At 36.4% G+C, this 27965-nt stretch overlaps 1 protein-coding gene across 1 annotated transcript in view; it reads right to left on the reverse strand.

The window, feature by feature from the left end:
• LRP1B (LDL receptor related protein 1B) overlaps positions 1 to 27965 on the reverse strand; it is a gene marked incomplete at its 5' end in the record, with an annotated part of 1521642 nt that overhangs the window by 1154918 nt on the left and 338759 nt on the right. The window contains one exon of the mRNA XM_061199746.1: positions 23684 to 23821. Coding sequence (XP_061055729.1) covers positions 23684 to 23821 — 138 coding nt within the window. The remainder of the gene's footprint in view (positions 1 to 23683; positions 23822 to 27965) is intronic.

Raw genomic sequence — 27965 nt, forward strand, 5'->3', positions numbered from 1 at the left:
CTAGTCTATCAATTGTGATCGAATTAATGGCACCGAGTCTGCTCTGTATTACTAGATTAGATCTCTACAGACGTACTTTTAAACTAATTATAATTTTGAAACAGAAACTATTACATGTCCAAAATAAAAAAAGACAGATAAAAATGAAAATGGTATTGAAGGAAAAGGAAAATATACATTGGTGAACTAAATAAACTTTGGGGGAGAAACCCAACAATCAAAGAGAAAAAAATTTATCAACAAAGATAGTTTAGCCCAGAAACAAACAAAAATAATCTGACAGTAATAATGTCTCTGTATCTAGATATTTTTTAAAAAATGAGTGCTATTTCTTCCATAGTAATTATTTAATTATTTCTATTTGAGCACGGAAGACAAGATATATCAATAATTTAAAAATCCAATCTATGTTTTTATACATGCACAAGTTTTTTTCCCTGATTTTTTAAATTAATTTTTATTGGAGTATATTTGATTTACAATATTGTGTTAGTTTCCACTATACAGCAAAATGAATCAGTTATATGTATACATATATCCACTCTTTTTAGATTCTTTTCCCATATAGGTCATTACAGAGTACTGAGTAGAGTTCCCCTGTGCTACACAGTAAGTTCTTATTAGTTATCAATTTTATATATAGTAGTGTGTATATGTCAATTTTTTTCCCTGATTTTTGGGGCTGCGAAATTCAGTGCAATGTATAAACTAGAAATACAGTAGTTCCAGTTTGGGAGATATTGCTGAGTGCAATTCAGTAACATTTGTCTCAATTCCAGCATCCTAAAAGACAGAAACTGTTAATACCAGAAAAGCCACATTGTCCTGGCTGGTTAACCCACACAGATCTTCCTATCCCAGACTGGTGAGGTGAAAGATACCTTTAGTTTCATCCCAAGGAGTTCTCCAGCCCCTCACCTGCCCATTCAGAAGAGAAGCACACCACCATACTGATGTGGATTTACCCACTGTTAGAAATGAGAAGAATGGGTGAGTTATGTTCATAGAGAATTGATACAATCACTAACATTTTTCTCTGACTTTTCTCAACACATAGAATTCTTCACCTTGTTCTTTGCTTACTTAGACATCAGGATTTTAATTTTAGAACTAACTGTAATGGGTCTCAAGTGATACTATACTATATATATATATATATATATATATATATATATATATATATCCTCCCTCCCCTTCCTCCCTCTCTTTATATATAAGTAATATAAAACTATCCAATATGTTGTTTTGACTGAGTTGTTATTAAGATCTGTTCCAGTGCCTATATAATGTCTACTTACTCTCTAGAACCATGTGGTAAAAATGGTTTTCTTAATTGGGATCTCACAGATAAGAATTTATTTGGGGATATAAAAAATGGTAGAAGTAATCACCTGATGGGATGTGGAATTCAAAGAGAAAGTAATTAGACCCTTCAAAATAAAAGTCAAAAGCAATAATATAGTTGGGGTGTATTTGGTTCATTGGAGACTATTGGTAGTCTTTGGAAAGCAAAACAAAACAAAATAATTGGATATTTACCATCAAAGAGAGAATGAGATAACAAAGCAATTTAACATCATTTGGCATTCTCAAAACATTAAATAAAACAAAAATGTATACACGAGGACAAACCACATAGCAAAGATAAGTGATGAAATAGGGTTCACTGACCAGAGATATGAAATAACAGCAAAGATTTTGAAATTCAGGTAGTTTTTAACAAATCTCAAGTTTAAGCCTAAATTTGAAGAAATAAAAATATAAAGGCTGAAAAAGTTTAAGATGTGGGATAGCAATAAAGGAAGAGAGAAGAAAATGGGGAAGAAAGGGGAAAAAATTAAGGGAGAGAATGGGAGGGACGGAGGGAGGGAGGGAGGGAGGGAGGGAAGGAGGGAGAGTATCTTTCTCCTGTAAACCACATTTCTCTGGGGTTTTTCTCAGACAGCAGCCAGCCCTTACTGGTTCCTCAGGAACTATCCTCTATTCCAGGTATTTGGGAACCCTTTGCTACAGCACATCCTGACCCTTCTCTTAGAGTTCCCAGGTATAATGAATCTTTGTATTAATTTATACAATATTATACCCGAAAAAAGGTTTAGTAATATGTCCAAACATCTCATCTTACTGGTTTTCAAAGCCACTGGTCTAGCTGATGTCTAGCTCTCTCTGTCCTTTAGAATCTTCCTGTAGGTTTATCAAACACAATACAACTGTGATAAATGGAATATTGCCTGCCATATTAGCAAGCAAAGGATGTCACAGTCATCTGGCATTGCAGCCACTGCCAATGGTGAGCTGGTGAGCCCTGAGGGAACTCAGAAAGGAAAAGATTATCTGCTATCTAGCAGCCATCATACTGTAGCGACTCCCCACAATAAGCCCTGAGGAAACTCAGGATGTGAAAACATGGGATACTGGTCCTGGAGAGCTGAGGTGCATATCAAAGGAATGATTTCAGTGAGCCCAGACTCTTGCATCTTCCCATACATAGAAAAGTGCTAAATTCCTTGAGATTTCTACTTTTCTTTAATTAAGGGTAATGTTTTGTTCCTACTACCTTCCCCTTGTTGCAAAACTCCCATATATCCTAGGTCCGAGGCCTCGCCTCCTCCGAGCTGTTCTCTCAGGGTTACTTGAGATGCTGCCTCCTGGCCTTGAAGCCCTAAAAATTCCCACTGAATAAAACATAACTCTCAACTTCTAGGTTATGAATAATTTTTTAGTCGATGACTGCAACATTTATCTGGTGAGCAATCAATTTTCTGATTGTTCTATTAAAACATGTATAGCAAAAACTTTTAGTTGCTACCAAATATCCATTATCCCCTTCTTCCAAGTCTGATTCTATTGAAGCAGTGTTTGCGCAATGGAAAAACTACATCTCCCAGTCTTTTGTGCTATTGAGGGTGGTTGTGTGTTAAAATTATGGCCAATGGCATGGAGATAGAAATTTGGGGGTTAAGCTTCTAGAAAGTTCCTTAAGAAGGTTGATTTGCTCGGTAGAATATTTTATTCTTCTTTCTTTCTCCTAGAATTGATAGGGACAGAGTGAAGGGACAAAGTAGGTAATTAAATAGTTAATCCCACTAGAGAATTGGAAGTAAAGAAAAAAGTATGGGAGACCCCTGTAAGTTAATGATCACTCAAAAAAGCAGGTTTGCTTAACCACAAAACCAAGCAGGGGGACTTCCCTGGTGGTCCAGTGTCTAAGACTCTGTGCTCCCAATGCAGGGGCCCTGGGTTCGATCCCTGGTCGGGGAACTAGATCCCACATGCTGCAACTAAGAGTTTGCATGCCACAACTAAAGATCCTGCACGCTGCAACTAAAAGATCCTGCGTGCCACAACTAAGACCTGGCATAGACAAATAAAAAAAAATTAAAAAACACAAAAACAAAACAAAACTAAGCAGGCTTGCTTAGCAACAAAACCCACGCAGCAGAAGCATGAGACATGCCCCCAAACAATAAAACAATGGTGGCATGAGACCCGCATCCTGCCCAGTGAGCTCAGTAAATTAATGACCCCTAGGATATGCTCTCTGCGCACGTAAAAAAAAAATAATTTGTGGAAAGGTGACATGTCAAAGTAAAAGACCCTCACTGTACTGAAACCTGAAATAATTTTTCCATAGTGCCATGACAGTCCTGGCTTGACCATGCAGGGACAAGAAAACTCTTCAACCCAGCCTGGAGGAGGAACTGATGATGGAAGCATGGTGTTTATTCAAGAATGAGGAAGAAAGTGGTCTTTTTCCCCTCCCCACTTTTTTTTTTTTTATTATAAAACTGTAGCCCACTAAGTTCTCAGGGCACAGCATCCTCTCACCTACTCACTTATAAGTCTCACAAGCGTCCTATTCTAATAAATCACTTCTTACCTATCACTTTGCCTCCCACTGAATTCTTTCTGCACCGAGACATAAAGAACTGGAGCCCTTCGGAGCCCCCTGAAACACCACCTAGTGGTTTCAGACTATGGGTGTTACATTTGGAGCTGCAGTGGCCATCTATGACCACTGGCCTACCTTGAGGATGGAAGGCAAATGACAAGGACAGCAGAAGGGAAATATAGGAGTCTGGGACACAGATCACACCATGAACACATCCACTTATCTCTGGACATTTCTTACAAGAGAGAAAAATGAATTACCATCTTTTTCTACCAGTCTTTTTAAGATCTGTTTTTCACAGCCAGATTCAATTCCTAACTGATGCAACATGAGTGAGCAAGGCAACACTAAGATATAAAAAATATGTAAAGAGAATCACAGGGGTTGGGAGCTATACCAGTCAATTAGAGTGGATAAGAGTCAGACACTTAAACTGTATCTTGGTTTTTTTGGGGCAGGTGGTTTATAACTTTAGAGATTTTGAAAATTTAAGGCTATCTGGAGAAGCACAAGAAAAACATGATCAAGCCACAGGAATGTGGAATCTATTGGAGAGAAAAGGCTAAGAAGAGAGGGCGTGGGGAATTTTACAACACAATATGCAAGCATTTGCTCAGAGTGCAAACTGCTAAGCATTGACTGTGATACTAAACATGGTTGTTAGAATTTCTCTCCCTGGAGGCCTTCCAAATTGGGTAGATAGCAATCTGTTTAGGCAAGTTTGAGTTCAGACCAGCCTAGAGGCACATGGATGGACTGGATGACCTCTGAAAGTCCCTTCTGGCCCTATTATCTTAAAATTCTGTTTCACACTGAGAGAAAGTTAGTGCTGCTTCTCTATTTGTGGTTACAGTCATTGAGGAGACCTCTGCTTTCCTTTTGCATACTGCAGATATTTCCGGTACATAAGAAGAAACAAAACTGAAAGGAGCAAATCACTTTAGGCAAAATGCAGAAGTGAATTTTCCTGACAAAGAGCATATTGTTTGAGGCCCATAATTCTGGCATACAGTGAAGTACGCTTTGTGTGTTACTCTGCAGAGCCTTATGCACTTTTGCACTTCATCATTCTGTTTCCTGTGTGTTTGTCTTCCCTGCCCAGTTGACTGAGTCCTTGGAGTGAAGTGACTTAGGTAGAAGTTAAATGTAAGTTTGTTTATAGGTAGAAGTTAAATGTAAGTTTGTTTAGGTGATTCCGATCTATTAGGGGTATAAGATGTATACATAGAAAGAAAAAGGATGAATCAAACCAAGGCATATTTGCATGGCAAAGTTCACCTCAAAAGGTAAGTTATACTGTGTTGGGTAAGAATACCAGGCTTTGACCCCAAACATATTTCTCTCAGTTCTGCACTTTTTGTTAGTTTAAATGGGTAGGATACAAACCTGACTTACAGGAAAGGAGCTGGAAGTTATTTGGGTGTAGGACACAGCACTCAAAGTAAGCATCAGTACATGACTAGTAGAAACATTGTGTTTACACTGGTTTTAAAAAACAGGAACAAAAGAACCACAACATAGGTGAAGTGCATTAAGATACAAATTTTTGTACAACTCCCTGAAATAAGCATTTCACAGGCTAGGAAAATCTAATAGAATACATATACACATGTCTATATTTCTATATGCATTTATAGACAATAAATTTTATATACAACTTGTATATAATATTTACATATTCCATATAAAACTATTTAGATTTAAGAGCATTTTATACCTAATATATCTCTCCAAATTTCTTAGAGACCTCTTAAGCAATATTTAATTGACCTAACTAAAAATTAGACAATTTAGGTTCTTAGTGTTTCTGCTCTGAGAATAGCAGATAAATCTCGAAGCCATTTATTGAACCGTATAGATTTTTTTTCTTGGCACTCTTGGTTTCGCACCCATAGTCTGAATGAGAACACAGCACACGTTTCAGCTAACAGAACTGTAAATTGCTCTTTGGAGCTTGTCCTTCCAATTCTCCTTGGATCTAACACTCAAGCCTTGGTTCTAGTCACACTGACCTAATTCAGAAGAAGCCCTGTGAGCAGGGTGATCTCACTTTGGTTTCCACAACCACAGCAGGTTGTGTGCATTGGTGCACAATCCCCTGTGGCACAGAGAGGTCCATCATTTGAAACCAAACTTCAAATTCCATGCTTTCCCTTAATCATAAACCTAATGGGAGAGCTAGAATGCAAATTCTGCGTTAGTGTAAATAAACCTGGGTGGTGTATTTTCCCCCAAAAGATTAATCTTTAATGAATTTGTTGTGTCTAAACTCAAATATGCAAATATATGTAGAAAGGTTTGGAGAAACTTAAAATATGCATGCATATTTCTCTACATCTTCACATGAGTAAAACAAATAATAATTTGGTTTGATTTTGAACTGACTAATTATGGGGAGCTCAGAAGAGCCCAGTTTCACAGCTATTTTGTTTTTTTGACTATTATTTTATATACTGAGATATTCAGTTATGATGACATTAATACACATGTGATTCAGTGGAATAGAGCTTACTGTATAAGTGATAACAGTGGATCAAAGAAAAGGCAGCAGAACTAGTTTGTTCTGCAATTTTGAACAGATTAGAAATTCAGAATTGAAAATACTGGCTGTAAAGTGTAGAAAATCTCCCTCTACAGAATTCTGTAAGATTTACTAGAATTCCAGATGGGGCTTAACAAATCTCAAATCTTCTATTTAACAGTTACTTCTTACTGGAATGGCATTGTGTCGATTTTTACTTCAAGTAACCTTTCTCCACTGAATGACTTTGAAAATCTCTCTTTTTTCCTTCCAGTTTCCATTTTGAAAGTTGAATTCCTAAAGAGTTTTTTTTTAACTTCCTATCTTTAATATTGCAAAGCTACTTTAAGGAGTTAAAATGCACTTCTGCATTTCCTTTCCACATCCCTCATCAAATGAAAGCACTAATTTTCTCAAGGGGATAGAGCTAAGAGTCAAATTGAGACATTCAATTCTGCAAGCTTGTTATATAGTTTTTCAGCTTGTTGTTCACTCAGTACATTTTTTTTTCCTGCTCAGTCAATTAATAAAACTGACAGGGAACATATAGTTAGTTCAACATGGTTTTCAGCAGAGTTTTTTACAAGCCATCGTGCTGCTTTAAGAACAGGTCAGAAAGGATGCTGAAGCATAACGATTTTATGCATATCTCTGAGTTGATATGTTAAGGCCCAGTAGTCAAAACTGGCAAATGAAAACTCAAGGTCACAGTATTTAAACTTTATTCTCAAACTGCTTTTCTGTGCGACTCCTGGGGATGCCATTCAACCTTAGCTACTTGCTTTAATTTCTTACTTTTTTAAATATCAAGCTGCTTGTGTCAAAAACCAAATCATGAATCATAGGGGATTTGGCCTCACATTTGAGGCTGAGTAGAGACCTGAGTGACAGTTTGTTATAATTCATACTTTTGAATAATACTGAAACAGTTATATATTTCCCAAAGTTAAGATACAAGAAGATAAAACTGAGGCATCAACTAAGGTGGTATTTTGGTACCTTGTTAAAGATGGGATTCCGGACAGCCAGAGGACCACAGGCCTAGGTGAAAGCAGCTGCGGCGTGAGGGGCAGGCTTCTAATTAAACACACATCTCAGAGCTGAGTGTCACCCTGTCTGGAGCCCTTGGAGGGTGGGCACTGTCTCCAGAGCACCAGGACCTCCCAGCGGGGAGCTTTTGCAGGCCTGTTGTGCTATGGTCTCTACAGCTGCCGCCCAGGGGACTCCCACCCCTTGACCCCTTGATGGCCTGGCTCTGAATAGCCGGGAGGCTTGTGCGCCTGGATCCCACAGACTGTAACAGAGGTAGTTCCTGGCCGGCTGCCACCCCAGGGCACTTCATGGACAATGGAGCGAATCACACCCCCGGTCTTTCTGTAAATGAGGCCTGATTGCTTGTCCTGGAACTTCTGCCTCAGGGACGGGCTTCACGTTTGGCCACATATCTAGAGGCCCTGGAAGCCGTGTGGATGAAAGGCTCTTGGTGCTCCAGCCAGGCATCAGGGCTGTGCCTCTGAGGTGGGAGAGCCAACTTCAGGACACTGGTCCACAAGAGACCTCCCAGCTCCACGTAATACCAAACAGCAGAAATCTCTCAGAGATCTCCATCTCAACATCAAGACCCAGCTTCACTCAACGACCAGCCAGCTACAGTGCTGGACACCCTATGCCAAACAACTAGCAAGACAGGAACACAGCCCCATCCATTAACAGAGAGGCTGCCTAAAATCATAATAAGGCCACAGACACCCCAAAACACACCACCAGACGTGGACGAGCCCACCAGAAAGACAACATCCAGCCTCATCCACCAGAACACAGGCACTAGTTCCCTCCACCAGGAAACCTACACAACCCACTGAACCAACCTTAGCCACTGGGGACAGATACCAAAAACAACGGGAACCATGAATCTGCAGCCTGTGAAAAGGAGACCCCAAACACAGTAAGATAAGCAAAATGAGAAGACAGAAAAACACACAGCAGATGAAGGAGCAGGGTCAAAACACACCAGACCTAACAAATGAAGAGGAAATAGGTAGTCTACCTGAAAAAGAATTCAGAATAATGATAGTAAGGATGATCCAAAATCTTGGAAATAGAATAGACAAAATGCAAGAAACATTTAACAAGGACGTAGAAGAACTAAAGAGGAACCAAGCAATGATGAAAAGCACAATAAATGAAATTAAAAATACTCTAGATGGGATCAATAGCAGAATAACTGAGGCAGAAGAACGGATAAGTGACCTGGAAGATAAAATGGTGGAAATAACTACTGCAGAGCAGAATAAAGAAAAAAGAATGAAAAGAACTGAGGACAGTCTCAGAGACCTCTGGGACAACATTAAACGCACCAACATTCGAATTATAGGGGTCCCAGAAGAAGAAGAGAAAAAGAAAGGGACTGAGAAAATATTTGAAGAGATTATAGTTGAAAACTTCCCTAATATGGGAAAGGAAATAGTTAATCAAGTCCTGGAAGCACAGAGAGTCCCATACAGGATAAATCCAAGGAGAAACACACCAAGACACATATTAATCAAACTATCAAAAATTAAATATAAAGAAAACATATTAAAAGCAGCAAGGGAAAAACAACAAATAACACACAAGGGCATCCCCATAAGGTTAACAGCTGATCTTTCAGCAGAAACTCTGCAAGCCAGAAGGGAGTGGCAGGATATACTTAAAGTGATGAAGGAGAAAAACCTACAACCAAGATTACTCTACCCAGCAAGGATCTCATTCAGATTTGATGGAGAAATTAAAACCTTTACAGACAAGCAAAAGCTGAGAGAGTTCAGCACCACCAAACCAGCTTTACAACAAATGCTAAAGGAACTTCTCTAGGCAAGAAACACAAGAGAAGGAAAACACCTACAATAACAAACCCAAAACATTTAAGAAAATGGGACTAGGAACATACATATCGATAATTCCCTTAAATGTAAATGGATTAAATGCTCCCACCAAAAGACACAGACTGGCTGAATGGATACAAAAACAAGACCCATATATATGCTGTCTACAAGAGACCCACTTCAGACCTAGAGACACATACAGACTGAAAGTGAGGGGATGGAAAAAGATATTCCATGCAAATGGAAATCAAAAGAAAGCTGGAGTAGCAATTCTCATATCAGACAAAAGAGACTTTAAAATAAAGACTATTACAACAGACAAAGAAGGACACTATATAATGATCAAGGGATCGATCCAAGAGGAAGGTATAACAATTGTAAATACTTATGCACCCAACATAGGAGCACCTCAATACATAAGGCAAATACTAACAGCCATAAAAGGGGAAATTGACAGCAACACAATCATAGTAGGGGACTTTAACACCCCACTTTCACCAATGGACAGATCATCCAAAATGAAAATAAATAAGGAAACACAAGCTTTAAATGATACATTAAACAAGATGGACTTAATTGATATTTATAGGACATTCCACCCAAAAACAACAGAATACACATTTTTCTCAAGTGCTCATGGAACATTCTCCAGGATAGATCATATCTTGGGTCACAAATCAAGCCTTGGTAAATTTAAAAAAATTGAAATCGTATCAAGTGTCTTTTCCGACCACAACGCTATGAGACTAGATATCAATTACAGGAAAAGATCTGTAAAAAATACAAACACATGGAGGCTACACAATACACTACTTAATAACGAAGTGATCACTGAAGAAATCAAAGGGGAAATCAAAAAATACCTAGAAACAAATGACAATGGAGACACGACGATCCAAAACCTATGGGATGCAGCAAAAGCAGTTCTAAGAGGGAAGTTTATAGCAATACAAGCCTACATCAAGAAACAGGAAACATCTCGAATAAACAACCTAACCTTGCACCTAAAGCAATTAGAGAAAGAAGAACAAAAAAACCCCAAAGCTAGCAGAAGGAAAGAAATCATAAAGATCAGATCAGAAATAAATGAAAAAGAAATGAAGGAAACAATAGCAAAAATCAATGAAACTAAAAGCTGGTTCTTTGAGAAGATAAACAAAATTGATAAACCATTAGCCAGACTCATCAAGAGAAAAAGGGAGAAGACTCAAATTAATAGAATTAGAAATGAAAAAGGAGAAGTAACCACTGACACTGCAGAAATACAAACGATCATGAGAGATTACTACAAGCAACTCTATGCCAATAAAATGGACAACCTGGAAGAAATGGACAGATTCTTAGAAATGCACAACCTGCCAAGACTGAACCAGGAAGAAATAGAAAATATGAACAGACCAATCACAAGCACTGAAATTGAAACTGTGATTAAAAATCTTCCAACACACAAAAGCCCAGGACCAGATGGCTTCACAGGCGAATTCTATCAAACATTTAGAGAAGAGCTAACACCTATCCTTCTCAAACTCTTCCAAAATATTGCAGAGGGAGGAACACTCCCCAACTCATTCTACGAGGCCACCATCACCCTGATACCAAAACCAGACAAAGATGTCACAAAGAAAGAAAACTACAGGCCAATATCACTGATGAACATAGATGCAAAAATCCTCAACAAAATACTAGCAAACAGAATCCAACAGCACATTAAAAGGATTATACACCATGATCAAGTGGGGTTTATTCCAGGAATGCAAGGATTCTTCAATATACGCAAATCAATCAACGTGATACATCATATTAACAAATTGAAGGAGAAAAACCATATGATCATCTCAATAGATGCAGAGAAAGCTTTCGACAAAATTCAACACCCATTTATGATAAAAGTTCTGCAGAAAGTAGGCATAGAGGGAACTTTCCTCAACATAATAAAGGCCGTATATGACAAACCCACAGCCAATATTGTCCTCAATGGTGAAAAACTGAAACCATTTCCACTAAGATCAGGAACAAGACAAGGTTGCCCACTCTCACCACTATTATTCAACATAGTTTTGGAAGTGTTAGCCACAGCAATCAGAGAAGAAAAAGAAATAAAAGGAATCCAAATCAGAAAAGAAGAAGTAAAGCTTTCACTGTTTGCAGATGACATGATACTATACATAGAGAATCCAAAAGATGCTACCAGAAAACTACTAGAGCTAATCAATGAATTTGGTAAAGTAGCAGGATACAAAATTAATGCACAGAAATCTCTTGCATTCCTGTATACTAATGATGAAAAATCTGAAAGTGAAATTAAGAAAACACTCCCGTTTACCATTGCAACAAAAAGAATAAAATACCTAGGAATAAACCTACCTAAGGAGACAAAAGACCTGTATGCAGAAAATTATAGGACACTGATGAAAGAAATTAAAGATGATACAAACAGATGGAGAGATATACCATGTTCTTGGATTGGAAGAATCAACATTGTGAAAATGACTCTGCTACCCAAAGCAATCTACAGGTTCAATGCAATCCCTATCAAACTACCACTGGCATTTTTCACAGAACTAGAACAAAAAATTTCACAATTTGTATGGAAACACAAAAGACCCCGAATAGCCAAAGCAATCTTGAGAACGAAAAATGGAGCTGGAGGAATCAGGCTCCCTGACTTCAGACTATATTACAAAGCTACAGTAATCAAGACAGTTTGGTACTGGCACAAAAACAGAAATATAGATCAATGGAACAGGATAGAAAGCCCAGAGATAAGCCCACGCACATATGGTCACCTTATCTTTGATAAAGGAGGCAAGCATATACAGTGGAGAAAAGACAGCCTCTTCAATAAGTGGTGCTGGGAAAATTGGACAGGTACATGTAAAAGTATGAAATTAGAACACTCCCTGACACCATACACAAAAATAAACTCAAAATGGATTAAAGACCTAAGTGTAAGGCCAGACACCATCAAACTCTTAGAGGAAAACATAGGCAGAACACTCTATGACATAAATCACAGCAAGATCCTTTTTGACCCAGCTCCTAGAGAAATGGAAATAAAAACACAAATAAACAAATGGGACCTAATGAAACTTAAAAGCTTTTGCACAGCAAAGGAAACCATAAACAAGACCAAAAGACAACCCTCAGAATGGGAGAAAATATTTGCAAATGAAGCAACTGACAAAGGATTAATCTCCAAGATTTACAAGCAGCTCATGCAGCTCAATAACAAACAAACAAACAACCCAATCCAAAAATGGGCAGAAGACCTAAATAGACATTTCTCCAAAGAAGAGATACAGATTGCCAACAGACACATGAAAGAATGCTCAACATCATTAATCATTAGAGAAATGCAAATCAAAACTACAATGAGGTATCATCTCACACCGGTCAGAATGGCCATCATCAAAAAATCTAGAAACAATAAATGCTGGAGAGGGTGTGGAGAAAAGGGAACCCTCTTGCACTGTTGGTGGGAATGTAAATTGATACAGCCACTATGGAGAACAGTATGGAGGTTCCTTAAAAAACTAAAAATAGAACTACCATACGACCCAGCAATCCCACTACTGGGCATATACCCTGAGAAAACCATAATTCAGAAAGAGTCATGTACCAAAATATTCATTGCAGCTCTGTTTACAATAGCCAGGACATGGAAGCAACCTAGGTGTCCATCATCGGATGAATGGATAAAGAAGATGTGGCACATATATACAATGGAATATTACTCAGCCATAAAAAGAAATGAAATGGAGGTGTTTGTAATGAGGTGGATGGAGTTAGGGTCTGTCATACAGAGTGAAGTAAGTCAGAAAGAGAAAAACAAATACAGTATGCTAACACATATATATGGAATCTAAGGAAAAAAAAAAAAAAAGGTCATGAAGAACCTAGTGGCAAGATGGGAATAAAGACACAGACCTACTAGAGAATGGACTTGAGGATATGGGGAGGGGGAGGGGTGAGATGTGACAGGGTGAGAGAGTGGCATGGACATATATACACTACCAAATGTAAAATAGATAGCTAGTGGGAAGCAGCCGCATAGCACAGGGAGATCAGCTCGGTGCTTTGTGACCACCTAGAGGGGTGGGATAGGGAGGGTGGGAGGGAGGGAGATGCAAGAGGGAAAAGATATGGGAACATATGTATATGTATAATTGATTCACTTTGCTATAAAGCAGACGTTAACACACCATTGTAAAGCAATTATACTTCAACAAAGATGTTTTAAAAAAAAAAAAAAAAAAGATGGGATTCCGGTTATTTAATATAGTAAGTACATTTTCCTAGTACCTAACTTTTGTCTAAAAAAGAATCCACTTAATAGGGCTCCGCATGTCATCTATTTTGACTTTCCCTTACATGAACTACATTCAAGTGACACATTAAAGAATAACATTTAACATGTCTTCTTTTGGGAACTGATCAATGTGAAGGGATAGATGACTGTTTAGCTCAAAGTTTCATGATTATAATAATGCATTTTAATCTTCTAAGAATAAGTTACATAACCTGCTACTATAAGCAACAATTCTAGTCTTCATGTGCTTAACAGTAAAACAGTGTAATATAGTATCCTTATAATATTATTGAGAATATAGCCTAGTGTCATTTTTCACACTCTTTCTCTTTACAGTTTTATGCAATGTATTTAAAGTGGGTCATACCACATCCTTATTCCAATGTAACCACGCCTGGTCTAATACCAAGTATTTTTTCAGCTTCAAACTCATCTCTCTCTACTCAGGACACTATGCTTCAAACAAACCAAATAACCTAGAGCTCTCTTGAGCGTGCAATGCTTTCTTACTCACTTGTGCCTCTGTACATATAGTTCCTGACTTTTGAAATGTTCTTCCTTCTCTCATTTGCCTACTCAACTCCTAGAGTAAGATGCATATCAACTCTCTTGGGAATTCTCCTACATCCCCTCAAGCAGGATTAGATGCTCCTCATTTTATTCTACCTTAGCCATTTTTACCTTCCTCCATTAAGATGTGTGAATTCCATGAAGGCAGGAAACAGGACTTTCTACATCACTAGGGCTTAGGTGAGCACCTGGAATACTGTCAGTGCTCAATAAACATTTACTGGAGTTAATACATGAATTGAATATAGGGAAAACCTTACTGTGTTTCTATTGGCACATTTATAATATTCCTTTTGGCTTCGTACCCTTTATTATTTCTTGCAAACTATTCTTTGTTTTCTATCATATCAGAAAGAGGTGGGTGAGGAAAAGATCCAGACAAATGATGAGTCCCGGTGCCCATGAATATTCATATAAATTAACAGTTCCAAAATTGGTAGAAATATTAACAAGTGTCTTCTGTTGGGGAGAGATTACTGGGAGGTGGGAAATGTGATTTTTTGGCTTTTTATGGTTTCATACAGGCCTTCTATCTAACAGGCTGTTATGTTTGAGGAACAGGCATAATAGGAATTGTCTGAACCAAGGAGTAAAGCTCTATATCAAAGCAACTGCCACTTCTTCTACTACAAATATTAAGCAAACAAACAAAATAAATACTCTATTGGGTGTGAGATGTGGATCCACATTTTGACATGTATCTATTTAAAAATCAAAATCACCTGAAACTAGAGTACAACAACAACTGAAGGTCCATAATGCACCAGGATTATCACCATAGAAAAGATTTGGTCAAAAAATATTGACGTCGTATAAGTTAGTTTGAAATCACTGTCAAGAAGAGAGATAGGATAGCCTCATCCACCAGAGGGCAGACAGCAGAAGCAAGAAGAACCACAGTTCTGCAGCCTGTGGAATGAAAACCACATTCACAGAAAGAGAGACAAAATGAAAAGGCAGAGGACTGTGTACCAGATAAAAGAACAAGATAAAACCCCAGAAAAACAACTAAATGAAGTACAGGTAGGCAACCTTCCACAAAAAGAAGTCAGAAAAATGATACTGAAGATGATCCAGGACCTTGGGAAAAGAATGGAGGCAAAGATCGAGAAGATGCAAGAAATGTTTAACAAAGACCTAGAAGAATTAAAGAACAAACACCTAGAAGAATTAAGGAACAAACAAACAGAGATGAACAATACAATATACAATAACTGAAATGAAAAATACACTACAAGGAATCAATAGCAGAATAACTGAGGTAGAAGAACGGATAAGTGACCTGGAAGACAGAATGGTGGAATTCACTGCCATGGAACAGAATAAAGAAAAAAGAATGAAAAGAAATGAAGACAGCCTAAGAGACCTCTGGGACAACAGTAAACACACCAACATTCACATTATAGGGGTCCCAGAAAGGGAAGAGAGAGAGAAAGGACCCAAGAAAATATTTGAAGAGATTATAGTCAAAAACTTCCCTAACATGGGAAAGGAAATAGCCACCCAAGTCCAGGAAGCACAAAGTCCCAGGCAGGATAAACCCAAGGAGAAACACGCCAAGACCCATAGTAATCAAATTGGCAAAAATTAAAGACAAAGAAAAATTATTTCTGGATAAAAACTCTCCAGAAGGTGGGCAAAGAGGGAACCTACCTCAACATAATAAAGGCCATATACGACAAACCCACAGCAAACATAATTCTCAATGGTGAAAAACTGAAAGCATTTTCTCTAAGATCAGGAAAAAGACAAGGATGTCCACTCTCACCACTATTATTCAACATAGTTATGGAAGTCCTAGCCTCAGCAATCAGAGAAGAAAAAGAAATAAAAGGAATCCAAATTGGAAAAGAAGTAAAACTGTCACTGTTTGCAGATGACATGATACTATAGAGAATCCTAAAGATGCCACCAGAAAACTACTAGAGCTAATCAATGAATTTGGTAAAGTTGCAGGATACAAAATTAATGCACAGAATACACTAACAATGAAAAATGAGAAATAGAAATTAAGGAAACAATCCCATTCACCACTGCAACAAACAGAAAAAAATACCTAGGAATAAACCTACCTAAGGAGGTAAAAGTCCTGCACTCAGAAAACTATAAGACACTGATGAAAGAAACCAAAGATGACACAAACAGATGGAGAGATATACCATGTTCTTGGATCGGAAGATTCAATATGGTGAAAATGACTATACTACCCAAAGCCATCTACAAATTAAATGCAATCCTTATTAAATTACCAATGCATTTTTTACAGAACTAGAACAAAAAATCTTAAAATTTGTATGGAGACACAAAAGATAGCCAAAGCAATCTTGAGAGAAAAAAAAGGAGCTGAAGGAATCAGACTCCCTGACTTCAGACTATACTACAAAGCTACAGTAATCAAGACAATACAGTACAGGCAGAAAAACAGAAATATAGATCAATGGAGCAGGATAGAAAGCCCAGAGATAAACCCATGCACCTATGGCCAACGAATCTATGACAAAGGAGGCAAGGATATACAATGGAGAAAAGACAGTCTCTTCAATAAGTGGTGCTGGGAAAACTGGACAGGTACATGTAAAAGACTGAAATTAGAACCCTCCCTAACACCATATACAAAAATAAACTCAAAATGGATTAGAGACGTGAATGTAAGCCTGGACACTATAAAACTCTTAGAGGAAAACATAGGAAGAACACTCTTTGACATAAATCAAAGCAAGATCTTTTTCAACCCACCTCCTAGAGTAATGGAAATAAAAACAAAAATAAACAAATGGGACTTAATTAAACTTAAAAGCTTTTGCACAACAAAGGAAACTATAAAAAAGATGAAAAGACAACCCTCAGAATGGGAGAAAATATTTGCAAACGAATCAATGGACAAAGGATTTAATCTCCATAATATATAAACAGCTCATGCAGCTCAATATTAAAAAACAAACAACCCAATCAAAAAAATGGGCAGAAGACCTAAATAAACATTCTCCAAAGAAGACATACAGATGGCCAACAGGCACATGAAAAGCTGCTCAACATCACTAATTATTAGAGAAATGCAAATCAATACTACAATGAGGTATCACCTCACACCAGTTAGAATGGGCATCATCAGAAAATGTAGAAACAACAAATGTTGGAGAGGGTGTGGAGAAAAGGGAACACTCTTGCACTGTTGGTGGCAATGTAAATTGATACAGCCACTATGGAGAACAGTATGGAGTTTCCTTAAAACACTAAAAATAGAATTACCATATGACCCAGCAATCCCACTTCTGGGCATATAACCTGAGAAAACCATAATTCAAAAAGACACATGCACCCCAATGTTCACTGCAGCACTGTTTACAATAGCCATGTCATGGAACTAACCTAAATGTCCATCGACAGACAAATGGATAAAGAAGATGTGGTACATGTATACAATGGAATATTACTCAGCCATAAAAAGGAACGAAATTGGGTCATTTGTAGAGACATGGAAGGACCTAGAGACTGTCATACAAGTAAGTCAGAAAGAGAAAAACAAATATCGTATATTAACGCATATGTGTGGAATCTAGAAAAATGGTATAGATGAACCAGTTTGCAAGGCAGAAATAGAGACACAGATGTAGAGAACAAATGTATGGACACCAAATGGGGAAACAGTGGGGGGGGGAAGACGAGAGAGAGAGAGAATTTGAGATGACATTTTAATAAAGAATATCTCTTTTTTTAAGTTAGATCCTTCAATGTTAGATCATTTTAAGCTATTAGTATGTCTATTCACCATTTTTTTCTATATTTACAAAATTTTGTTTCCATAGTTATTCTTAAAAATAAATCTGTCTTTGGGGAGGGAGCACTAGTTAGTATAATATTAACATTAATCGAAGATGTAAATCCACTACAAAAAGATTTATTTCCAATAAAAAATCTTAGATTATCATTTTGAATTCTGGGCTATGATATAGAGCCAAATTACTTAGTTACTTTTCCCACAGGTATTCAGTTAGCTATTTAACTGTCTCTAGAAGTCAACACATTCAAACAAACAGCTGAAACTTGAAATCCAATTCTCTTTAGCAGGATTAGTTTACAATTATATCTGATAAATCAGTGTTAAAAAGTCAAATATCTTTCTAATTAAGCAGAAGTTAAAAAACTAAACCTCTGAAAAATGAATATATGTACTTATGTATGTACATATATATGTGAACCTATGCATATATGCATATATGTGTATATGTACACACCTCTATACATATATATAATTAGAATAGTCTGCAAGAAGTATACTCTCCTAATTTCACATATGTGTCATTGGTCAACATAAACTACATCTGCAATAGTGTTGCAGAGGAAGGATACACTTGTAGAAGATCTGTTCTTTCTAGGAATTGTAGCTTTGCTTCTGAGAAGCATTAATTTGGCCCTGAAACCAACCACTGTCAAGGGTCATAGCCATTCACTAAACTAACTCAATTGCTTAAACTAATCTCTTTGGAGAAAATGCTTGCACTGAAGATAGATCTGAGACTATCTGATCACCTTAACACAACCCAACACAAAGAAAAGAATATAGCAGGATCTACTCAGTTGCAGGAGCTTTAGTAATGAAACGTGGCCTGAGCACACAAACCCAGGTCCTCCTGGTTAATTCCAGTTTGCTTGTTTTCTAGCTCTAGGTTTACTGATGTTTCAAGTGACTTGAGTACACACTGTGAAGTTTCCCTCCATGTGCTTTAAGCTTTATGTTGCTGACAGATACCCTTTCTATAACACTGCTTATAATTGTACCTCTTTTCCATACCTTTGTTTTCAGATTCTGCATGAAATCCCCTTCTGTAGCATGGTAAGCTCATTTTAATTTAGAAAGAGATTGGTAGTACTTTTCAATGGGAACTTTTAAATTAGAAATAGAACAAGATCCATTCATACAATAAAATGAAAGTAAAAACAATAAAATGCTCCAAATTCATTTGTTTTCCTTATTGAATTCACTAACTTCTTTCTTTCCTTCCTTCCTTTTTGGTAGCTAAAAGCTATTCTGATGCTACTCTGAAATCAGTGTTGTAATGACTAACGAAGTACCACCACAAGATAAAATATTTGTTTTTTTCATTTTTCCAGAAAGGAGAGTCCTGAATTTGAGTTAAGAATTAATTCCTCTTTTATTAAATTTAATTTTGTCAAATCAATTAATTAAATCTAATTAATTGGGGTAGATTAATTCCTTTTTGGAATATTTGGAATATATGAGATTCACACAGAAGTTTTAAGGATTACTAATTTTCCTATGGTGAATCATTGTAGTTAATAAGGTTTGCCATTTACCTTGGTCCATTTTGAGAAAGCCTCTAATTTGTAAATTACCTCCAGGATTTTTTGGCATCATCTCATAAGAATTTAGTTTTATGAATAGTAATATAAAAGAAAAACAGACATATAAAATTTTAAACACAAGTCAGTGTCTAAAATGAATACATTAAAATAAACATATTAGAATTACTAGAATCTAAAATAAATACATTAGATTGTGGGTAGAGAAAAATGTAATTGCATATCAGGAAAATTATATTCTAATTGGCAAGTAAAATAATCAAATGGAATTTTAAAATTTCTTAATATGCATTATTTCAAGGAGTTAGATGATACATACGAGAATCTTATTCTTCTTTAGGTTCCTGATCAAATACACCAAATTAATATATTATACACTCAGAATCATGTAGGAAGAGGTTTAGAAAAGAGAAATCAGAAAAGAAGAGAATGTGTGTCTGTGTATGCATACTTGTGTGTCTGTGTATGCATACTTGTGTGTCTGTGTGGGGAGCTTTTCAGATGTCAGAGAGTGTCATTCCCTAATCAGTTTTAGTAAGCTCGTCACACACTTATCCCCTTGAATTTAAAGGGATATTGGAATGCTTACTGGAAAACATAGATTACATAATCACTTTTTTAGGGCCACAGAAGAGAGAATCCCTTTTTGCAGTGACAGGAAGAGTTCCCACATTCTTTTAAAAGAGTAATAGCAGATAGCACCACAGAGACTGTCAGTCACTTGAGCATTTAAATATGCAACCGTTTTGCACTGCAAATGTAATTTAACTAGGGTTGTGAATAAAAAGAGGGCTTCTCTTCTTTATAGCTACTTTAGATGTCAACAAAATGAATTATCTTAAGAATGTCAAATATTAAAATGGTGTTTTGATACACCTCAGTCCAAGTATTCTCCATTAGTTGAATTTGTTCACTTCCTCCAGCATTCTGGAAGAGGGATTTTTGTGGAACTATCCTGTATTCAGAGGCATCATACTGTATAGAATATGTTTTCATTGCTCATGCAATTTACATATAGTGATATTACCACCAATCTGAAATATTATGTAGGAAGACATGAAATTATCTGAAATATATGTGGTGATTTTGAAGGTCCCTATTGTAAAATTTTTACAAGCACAGTCCTATATATAAGTACACCCATATGCAAAAATCCATTATTTTCTTTAAATGAAGCTAAATTATGGAGATTAAAATATCAGTGTTATAGAAAATCATTAATAATAGATATCTTTTCATTACCCTTACCAAGGAGAAATTGATTTTTTCTAGGAAACCATTCAGAAAACAATTCAGTTGATACAAAAAGCATTCCCAAGACCAAAATATCACCTCCAAAATGTTATATTTTTCTCTTTATTAATTTTCATAAAGGCTACAAATATATCACCAAACGTACTTCGGAACTTTTATGAGGATAAAGAAAACATATCCATCTTTGAATTGTGTCTTAGGCTTCATAATTATTTAGAGTGTGTGCTTGGAACCCAACAAAAAGGAAGAAATGGAAAGAGAAGTGATTTAAAAAGAAATTTTCTATAGAGAAAAGCATTTCTAAAAATCAATGCGGTGTTTGAATTAACCTGGTTTCTTTCTTTATTGTATGTCTATAGTAGATGAAAAAGTCCTTCGAGACTTGATGGGGCTGTTGCCTAATGAACTCCTCAGAAAACATCTTTTCATTGAATGTGACCCAGAATCAGGAGGAAGGTTGAAGGTGGAAAAGTACACTCAGTTCCCATGATGTACTTTTGCATATAATCAATCATCTGTTCTAAACACAAACCATATACATGTGATAAATCTGGTGTTGCTTCCAAGATTTGTATTTTGTCTATGTGTCTGGGGCACTCTATCAGGCCAAGCAGGGAAACACATTTCTGATTTTTCTTTCTCAATGCAGAAATACTTTTTATTAAACCACTGACTCTGGAATCACTGTGTCATTCAGTCATCTTGATCCTACCATTCTATGTAGTTGTGCAAGGCCACAGAATTAGGTGAAAACCCCTCTACTGAGGTAAATAACAGGTAGAGATCCAAATATACTTCTTATTTCTAAGTCCACTACAGGTCATAATACGTTAAGTCTTTTAAAACACTTTATTTGGTGAAATTTAGAAATATTAAAAAGGCCAAAGTGGTACAATCAGCCTCCTACTGGCAAATTAAGAAATAAAAAAGGTTGTCACTGTGATAAAGATATGAAACTTGGAACAGTTGGAAACCTAAATTAGAACAGGAAAAAAGATGGAAGCGTAAGCAACTACAAATTCTAAAGCTCAGTCTGAAGTATACGTTGTCTTTCCAAAAATCAACAGAACTGAATATCATTTTATTTTTGTTCAGATATTGAATAGTTGATCCCTTGTTTTACTATTAACATATCCCTTTATCTTTTAAATCCCAGCTCTAAATTTTATTAGAGAACTCAGATATATTTTCATATGATCCACAGCACTGAAATATGTTTAAGATACTCAAATCTGTATAATCACCTCTGAGAAGTATTTGGCAATGTGATGATTTCACTCTTTTAGAAGCTTAGTCACACATGTCTGTCTGAAATTTTATTTTAAATGTAATAAGAACCCTGAATTATAACTAAAGCAAATAGAATTAGGCTCTAGAAAATATAATTAATTTCTGAGAAGAAAATTAAACTCTTTCACTTCTATTACTTTGTAATTCACTAATTTACTTTCTATTAATATCACTTTTAAAACTATACAATTATAAAAAGGAGTACATGTCACAAAGCCTCTAAATAAAAATAAAATTTCTTATTAATTATTATTACACGTGTTCATAAGTAAAACTAAGAATCAACTGGCTCCTTATGTGACCCTGTCAGAGTTCAAGGCTAAGAAAGGAAACCTGGCCAAAGAAGGAAGACCTTTAACTTCTCAATCTGAATACATCTACAGGGCCAGAGTAATTGGACATCCCTTTAGAAAGAGGGAAAAGACCTAGTGATCCAGCTGATCTATGCTCTCTCAACATCCTTACCACTTTGAATTACCTTTCTAAACAAAGATTTACTCTTTTTCTAATATATGTCTCCATCTCTGGTTTTGAATCCAGTTTATTTCAGCCCAAATGTGGGAAACTGGCAGCCAGTAAGCCCTGTCAGATCTCCAGACAAGTTTCGTTAGGCCTGTACATTGCTGACCATACAATGTTTAAAAAGCAGTAGCTAACTTTGAACACTTTTAACACAAAGATGTGGAGCTCCTCCTGAAAACCTGGAACTTTTGGTGACCTAGGACCTTTCCAAAATGGCAGCAATGTAGTGTGAATCTGTGCAGACACCAGACATGCACCTCCAGCTTTCTACAGTTCTTTCCATTCCTTATTGTCTCACTGACCTCAACATGAAGAACACGTTACTCTTTGACAGTTCCAGTAAACATCCTTTGTGTTACATTCAACATGCTAGAATCTGAGTTAGAACCTTCTGATTCAGTGGTTTCTTTCCCGACTCCAAGTTGAAGACTGATTCACTTGACTGAAACCTTGATTCTGTTTCCAGATCACAGTCCTTACCTTAATCCTCAACTTTTTCCCGTTTCTTTGTCTAACATTTTATCCTCCCCTTCCCAACCAGTTCTATTGGAATATACCAGTTCCAATTAACTCTTTATAAATTTGAGATTTAGTTACTCCTATCATTAGTATATAGGTAAACCCTTGACCACTGTAGGATGTAGGTTTTTAACAAGAATGAAAATTACAAGAAAGTTAACAGTATAACTTCATGGAAATAATATTTAGGGAAAATTTCCCATGATACGTTCTATTAAAATATTTGGTTGCAGAGGTTTTACTTCAAATACCCTTTGTTTAAGCAACAGTTCAGAGAAACAAGTTTTATATGTATGGTATCAATACTGTGACTAAGACTTCTCATTTGTCCTTTGCTCAAAAGTACTCCTTTCTATGAAATATATAATTGTTTAAGAGCCCAACTTCAAAGTCTAAATGTGTGGGGGTTTTTTTTTTTTCTAACAGCATTTTTCAATAAAGCACAATAGTCACAGCTTTGAAATGCATATTGAGTGTCTCTGGCAATAAAACTCATGCTTTCTCAATAACTGATAAGGTTGTGGTTGAAAGAAAAGACAGGTTATAGGTTCTCTTTGAACTTTCATGAAAACTATGAAAAATTCAATATTTCAGTTGTATTTTTCCACAAATGGACTCACCACGGCAATGAACTCCTTCATCATACCCATCTGAGCAGTCCAGGACGCCGTTGCAGAGCTGGGATAAATGAACACATTTGTTGGCACCAAGGCAAGCAATGTGATTCAAGGGGCACTTGATTTCTACCTCCTCAGGACCTGGAAAAATGCAAAAAGGAACACAGTGATTTAGCTTTTTTTTTTTTTTTAAACACTAAAACTGTTAAGCACGAGAAATTACTAGCGTGAACTCGCAAAATAAAATGATAGACAATACTACCGGAGGGCAGCTCTGATTCTCAGAGACATCAAAATTGGCCTACGTAATAAAAAAAAATAATTTTTAAAGGCTGCATAGGAAATAAAATAATATGTACTTTTTTCAAATAATGCATTTAAAACACAAGTATTCTTTCAACCCTTAAAGAGGCATGGATTGAAAATCTAAGGGTTGGTTTGAGTCACTGTTCTATTTCTTATCCTTAGATAAGTGGGCAAGGTGCTTAAACCCTGTAAGTTTCAAGTCTCTCAACTGTGAAATATGAATAATGGCAACTTCTTGCCATGGCACTTTTTAAAATTTATTTATTTATTTATTTATTTATTTATTTAATTGATGAGTACACATCAAGGGTTAGGCACTAAGTGCTTTACATGTATTAACTCATTTAATCTTCCTAACAGTCTTTTGAACTGGTACTATCGCTGTTTCCATTTTACAGATTTGAAAACTTGAGATATCAAAGCTAAATAATGTGACCAAAATACAGCTGGAATTATCCTATGTTATGTCTGAGTGCACAGAGACCCCAAAAGAGTTATCAGCAGTTCTGAAGTGAAGAGGAACTGGGGGTTAGCACTAGAACTCATTGTAGAGCCTGCCCATTTTATACAAACAAATCCATCCATAATATGCAAATACATAAAGAAAGGTTCTTTGTGCTTCCTGAATAAGGAGGCCAGATAATCTGTACAGACACTTCTCTAGAGATGATGAACTAGGGTTCTGGAAGATCTTTTCCCTTGTATTCTTATAATGCAAAATACTATTAGATGAACGGATACTGTGCTTTTGCTCTGATGCATAGCTACTTTGAAAACCTATACACTGAAAACATTTTTTTTTTGAATTTTTGAATTTTATATTATTTATTTTTTTATACAGCAGGTCCTTATTAGTCATCCATTTTATACACATCAGTGTATACATGTCAATCCCAATCACCCAATTCAGCACATCACCACCCCCACCCCCCGCCGCTTTCCCCCCTTGGTGTCCATACGTTTGTTCTCTGTATCTGTGTCTCAATTTCTGCTCTGCAAACTGGTTCATCTGTAACATTTTTCTAGGTTCCACATATATGAGTTAATATACAATATTTGTTTTTCTCTTTCTGACTTACTTCACTCCGTATGACAGTCTCTAGATCCATCCACGTCTCAACAAATGACCCAATTTCGTTCCTTTTTATGGCTGAGTAATATTCCACTGTATATATGTACCACATCTTCTGTATCCATTCATCTGTCGATGGGCATTTAGGTTGCTTCCATGACCTGGCTATTGTAAATAGTGCTGCAATGAACATTGGGGTGCATGTGTCTTTTTGAATTATGGTTTTCTCTAGGTATATGCCCAGTAGTGGGATTGCTGGATCATATGGTAATTCTATTTTTAGTTCTTCAAGGAAACTCCATACTCTTCTCCATAGTGGCTGTAACAATTTATATTCCCACCAACAGTGCAAGAGGGTTCCCTTTTCTCCACACCCTCTCCAGCATTTGTTGTTTGTAGATTCTCTGATGATGCCCATTCTAACTGGCATGAGGTGATACCTCATTGTAATATTGATTTGCATTTCTCTAATAATTAGTGATGTTGAGCAGCTTTTCATGTGCTTCTTGGCCATGTGTATGTCTTCTTTGGAGAAATGTCTATTTCGGTCTTCTGCCCATTTTGGGATTGGGTTTTTTGTTTTTTAATATTGAGCTGCATGAGCTGTTTATATATTTTGGAGATTAATCCTTTGTCAGTTGATTCGTTTGCAAATATTTTCTCCCATTTTGAGGGTTGTCTTTTCGTCTTGTTTATGGTTTCCTTTGCTGTGCAAAAGCTTTGAAGTTTCATTAGGTCCCAATTGTTCATTTTTGTTTTTGTTTCCATTACTCTAGGAGGTGGATCAAAAAAGATCTTGCTGTGATTTATGTCAAAGAGTGTTCTTCCTATGTTTTCCTCTAAGAGTTTTATAGTGTCCAGGCTTACATTCACGTCTCTAATCCATTTTGAGTTTATTTTTGTGTATGGTGTTAGAGAGGGTTCTAATTTCATTCATTTACATGTAGCTGTCCAGTTTTCCCAGCACCACTTATTGAAGAGACTGTCTTTTCTCCATTGTATATCCTTGCCTCCTTTGTCATAGATTAGTTGACCGTAGGTGTATGGGTTTATCTCTGGCCTTTCTATCCTGCTCCATTGATCTATATTTCTGTTTTTCTGCCCGTACTGTATTGTCTTGATTACTGTAGCTTTGTAGTATAGTCTGAAGTCAGGGAGTCTGATTCCTCCAGCTCTACTTTTTTCCCTCAAGACTGCTTTGGGTGTTTGGGGTCTTTTGTGTCTCCATACAAATTTTAAGATTTTTTGTTCTAGTTCTGTAAAAAATGCCATTGGTAATTTGATAGGGATTGCATTGAATCTGTAGATTACTTTGGGTAGTATAGCCTTTTCACAATACTGATTCTTCCAATCCAAGAACATGGTATAGCTCTCCATCTGTTGGTATCATCTTTAATTTCTTTCATCAGTGCCTTATAATTTTCTGCATATAGGTCTTTTGTCTCCCTAGGTAGGTTTATCCCTAGGTATTTTATTCTTTTTGTTGCAATGGTAAATGGGAGTGTTTCCTTAATTTCTCTTTCAGAATTTTCATCATTAGTATATAGGAATGCAAGTGATTTCTGTGCATTAATTTTGTATCCTGCAACTTTACCAAATTCATTATTAGCTCTAGTAGTTTTCTGGTGGCATCTTTAGGATTCTCTATGTATAGTATCATGTCATCTGCAAACAGTGACAGTTTTACTTCTTCTTTTCCAATTTGGATTCCTTTTATTTCTTTTTCTTCTCTGATTGCCATGGCTAGGACTTCCAAAACTATGTTGAATAATAGTGGTGAAAGTGGACATCCTTGTCTTGTTCCTGATGTTGGAGGAAATGCTTTCAGTTTTTCACCATTGAGAATGATGTTTGCTGTGGGTTTGCCATATATGGCCTTTATTATGTCGAGGTAGGTTCCCTCTATGCCCACTTTCTGGAGAGTTTTTATCATAAATTGGTGTTGAATTTTGTCAAAAGCTTTTTCTGCATCTATTGAGATGATCATATGGTTTTTATTCTTCAATTTGTTAATATGGTGTATCACACTGATTGATTTTGATATACTGAAGAATCCTTGCATCCCTGGGAGAAATGCCACTTGATCATGGTGTCTGATCCTTTTAATGTGTTGTTGGATTCTGTTTGCTAGTATTTTGTTGAGGATTTTTGCATCGATATTCATCAGTGATATTGGTCTGTAATTTTCCTTTTTTGTAACATCTTTGTCTGGTTTTGGTATCAGGGTGATGGTGGCCTCATAGAATGAGTTTGGGAGTGTTCCTTCCTCTGCAAATTTTTGGAAGAGTTTGAGAAGGATGGGTGTTACCTCTTCTCTAAATGTTTGATAGAATTCACCTGTGAAGCCATCTGGTCCTGGACTTTTGTTTGTTGGAAGATTTTAAATCACAGTTTCAATTACATTACTTGTGATTGGTCTGTTCATATTTTCTATTTCTTCCTGGTTCAGTCTTGGAAGGTTATACCTTTCTACGAATTTCTCCATTTCTTCCAGGTTGTCCATTTTATTGGCATAGAGTTGCTTGTAGTAGTCTCTTAGGATGCTTTGTATTTCTGTGGTGTCTGTTGTAACTTCTCCTTTTTCCTTTCTACTTTTATTGATTTGAGCCCTCTCCCTCTTTTTCTTCATAAGTCTGGCTAATGGTTTATCAATTTTGTTTATCTTCTCAAAGAACCAGCTATTAGTTTTATTGATCTTTGCTATTGTTTTCTTTGTTTCTATTTCATTTATTTCTGCTCTGATCTTTATGATTTCTTTCCTTCTGCTAACTTTGGGTTTTATTTTTTCTTCTTTCTCTAGTTCCTTTAGGTGTAAGGTTAGATTGTTTATTTGAGATTTTTCTTGTTTCTTGAGGAAGGCTTGTATAGCTATAAACTTCCCTCTTAGAACTGCTTTTGCTGCATCCC

Source organism: Eubalaena glacialis, chromosome 1 (genome assembly GCF_028564815.1).
Source record: "Eubalaena glacialis isolate mEubGla1 chromosome 1, mEubGla1.1.hap2.+ XY, whole genome shotgun sequence".
NCBI lineage: Eukaryota > Metazoa > Chordata > Mammalia > Artiodactyla > Balaenidae > Eubalaena > Eubalaena glacialis.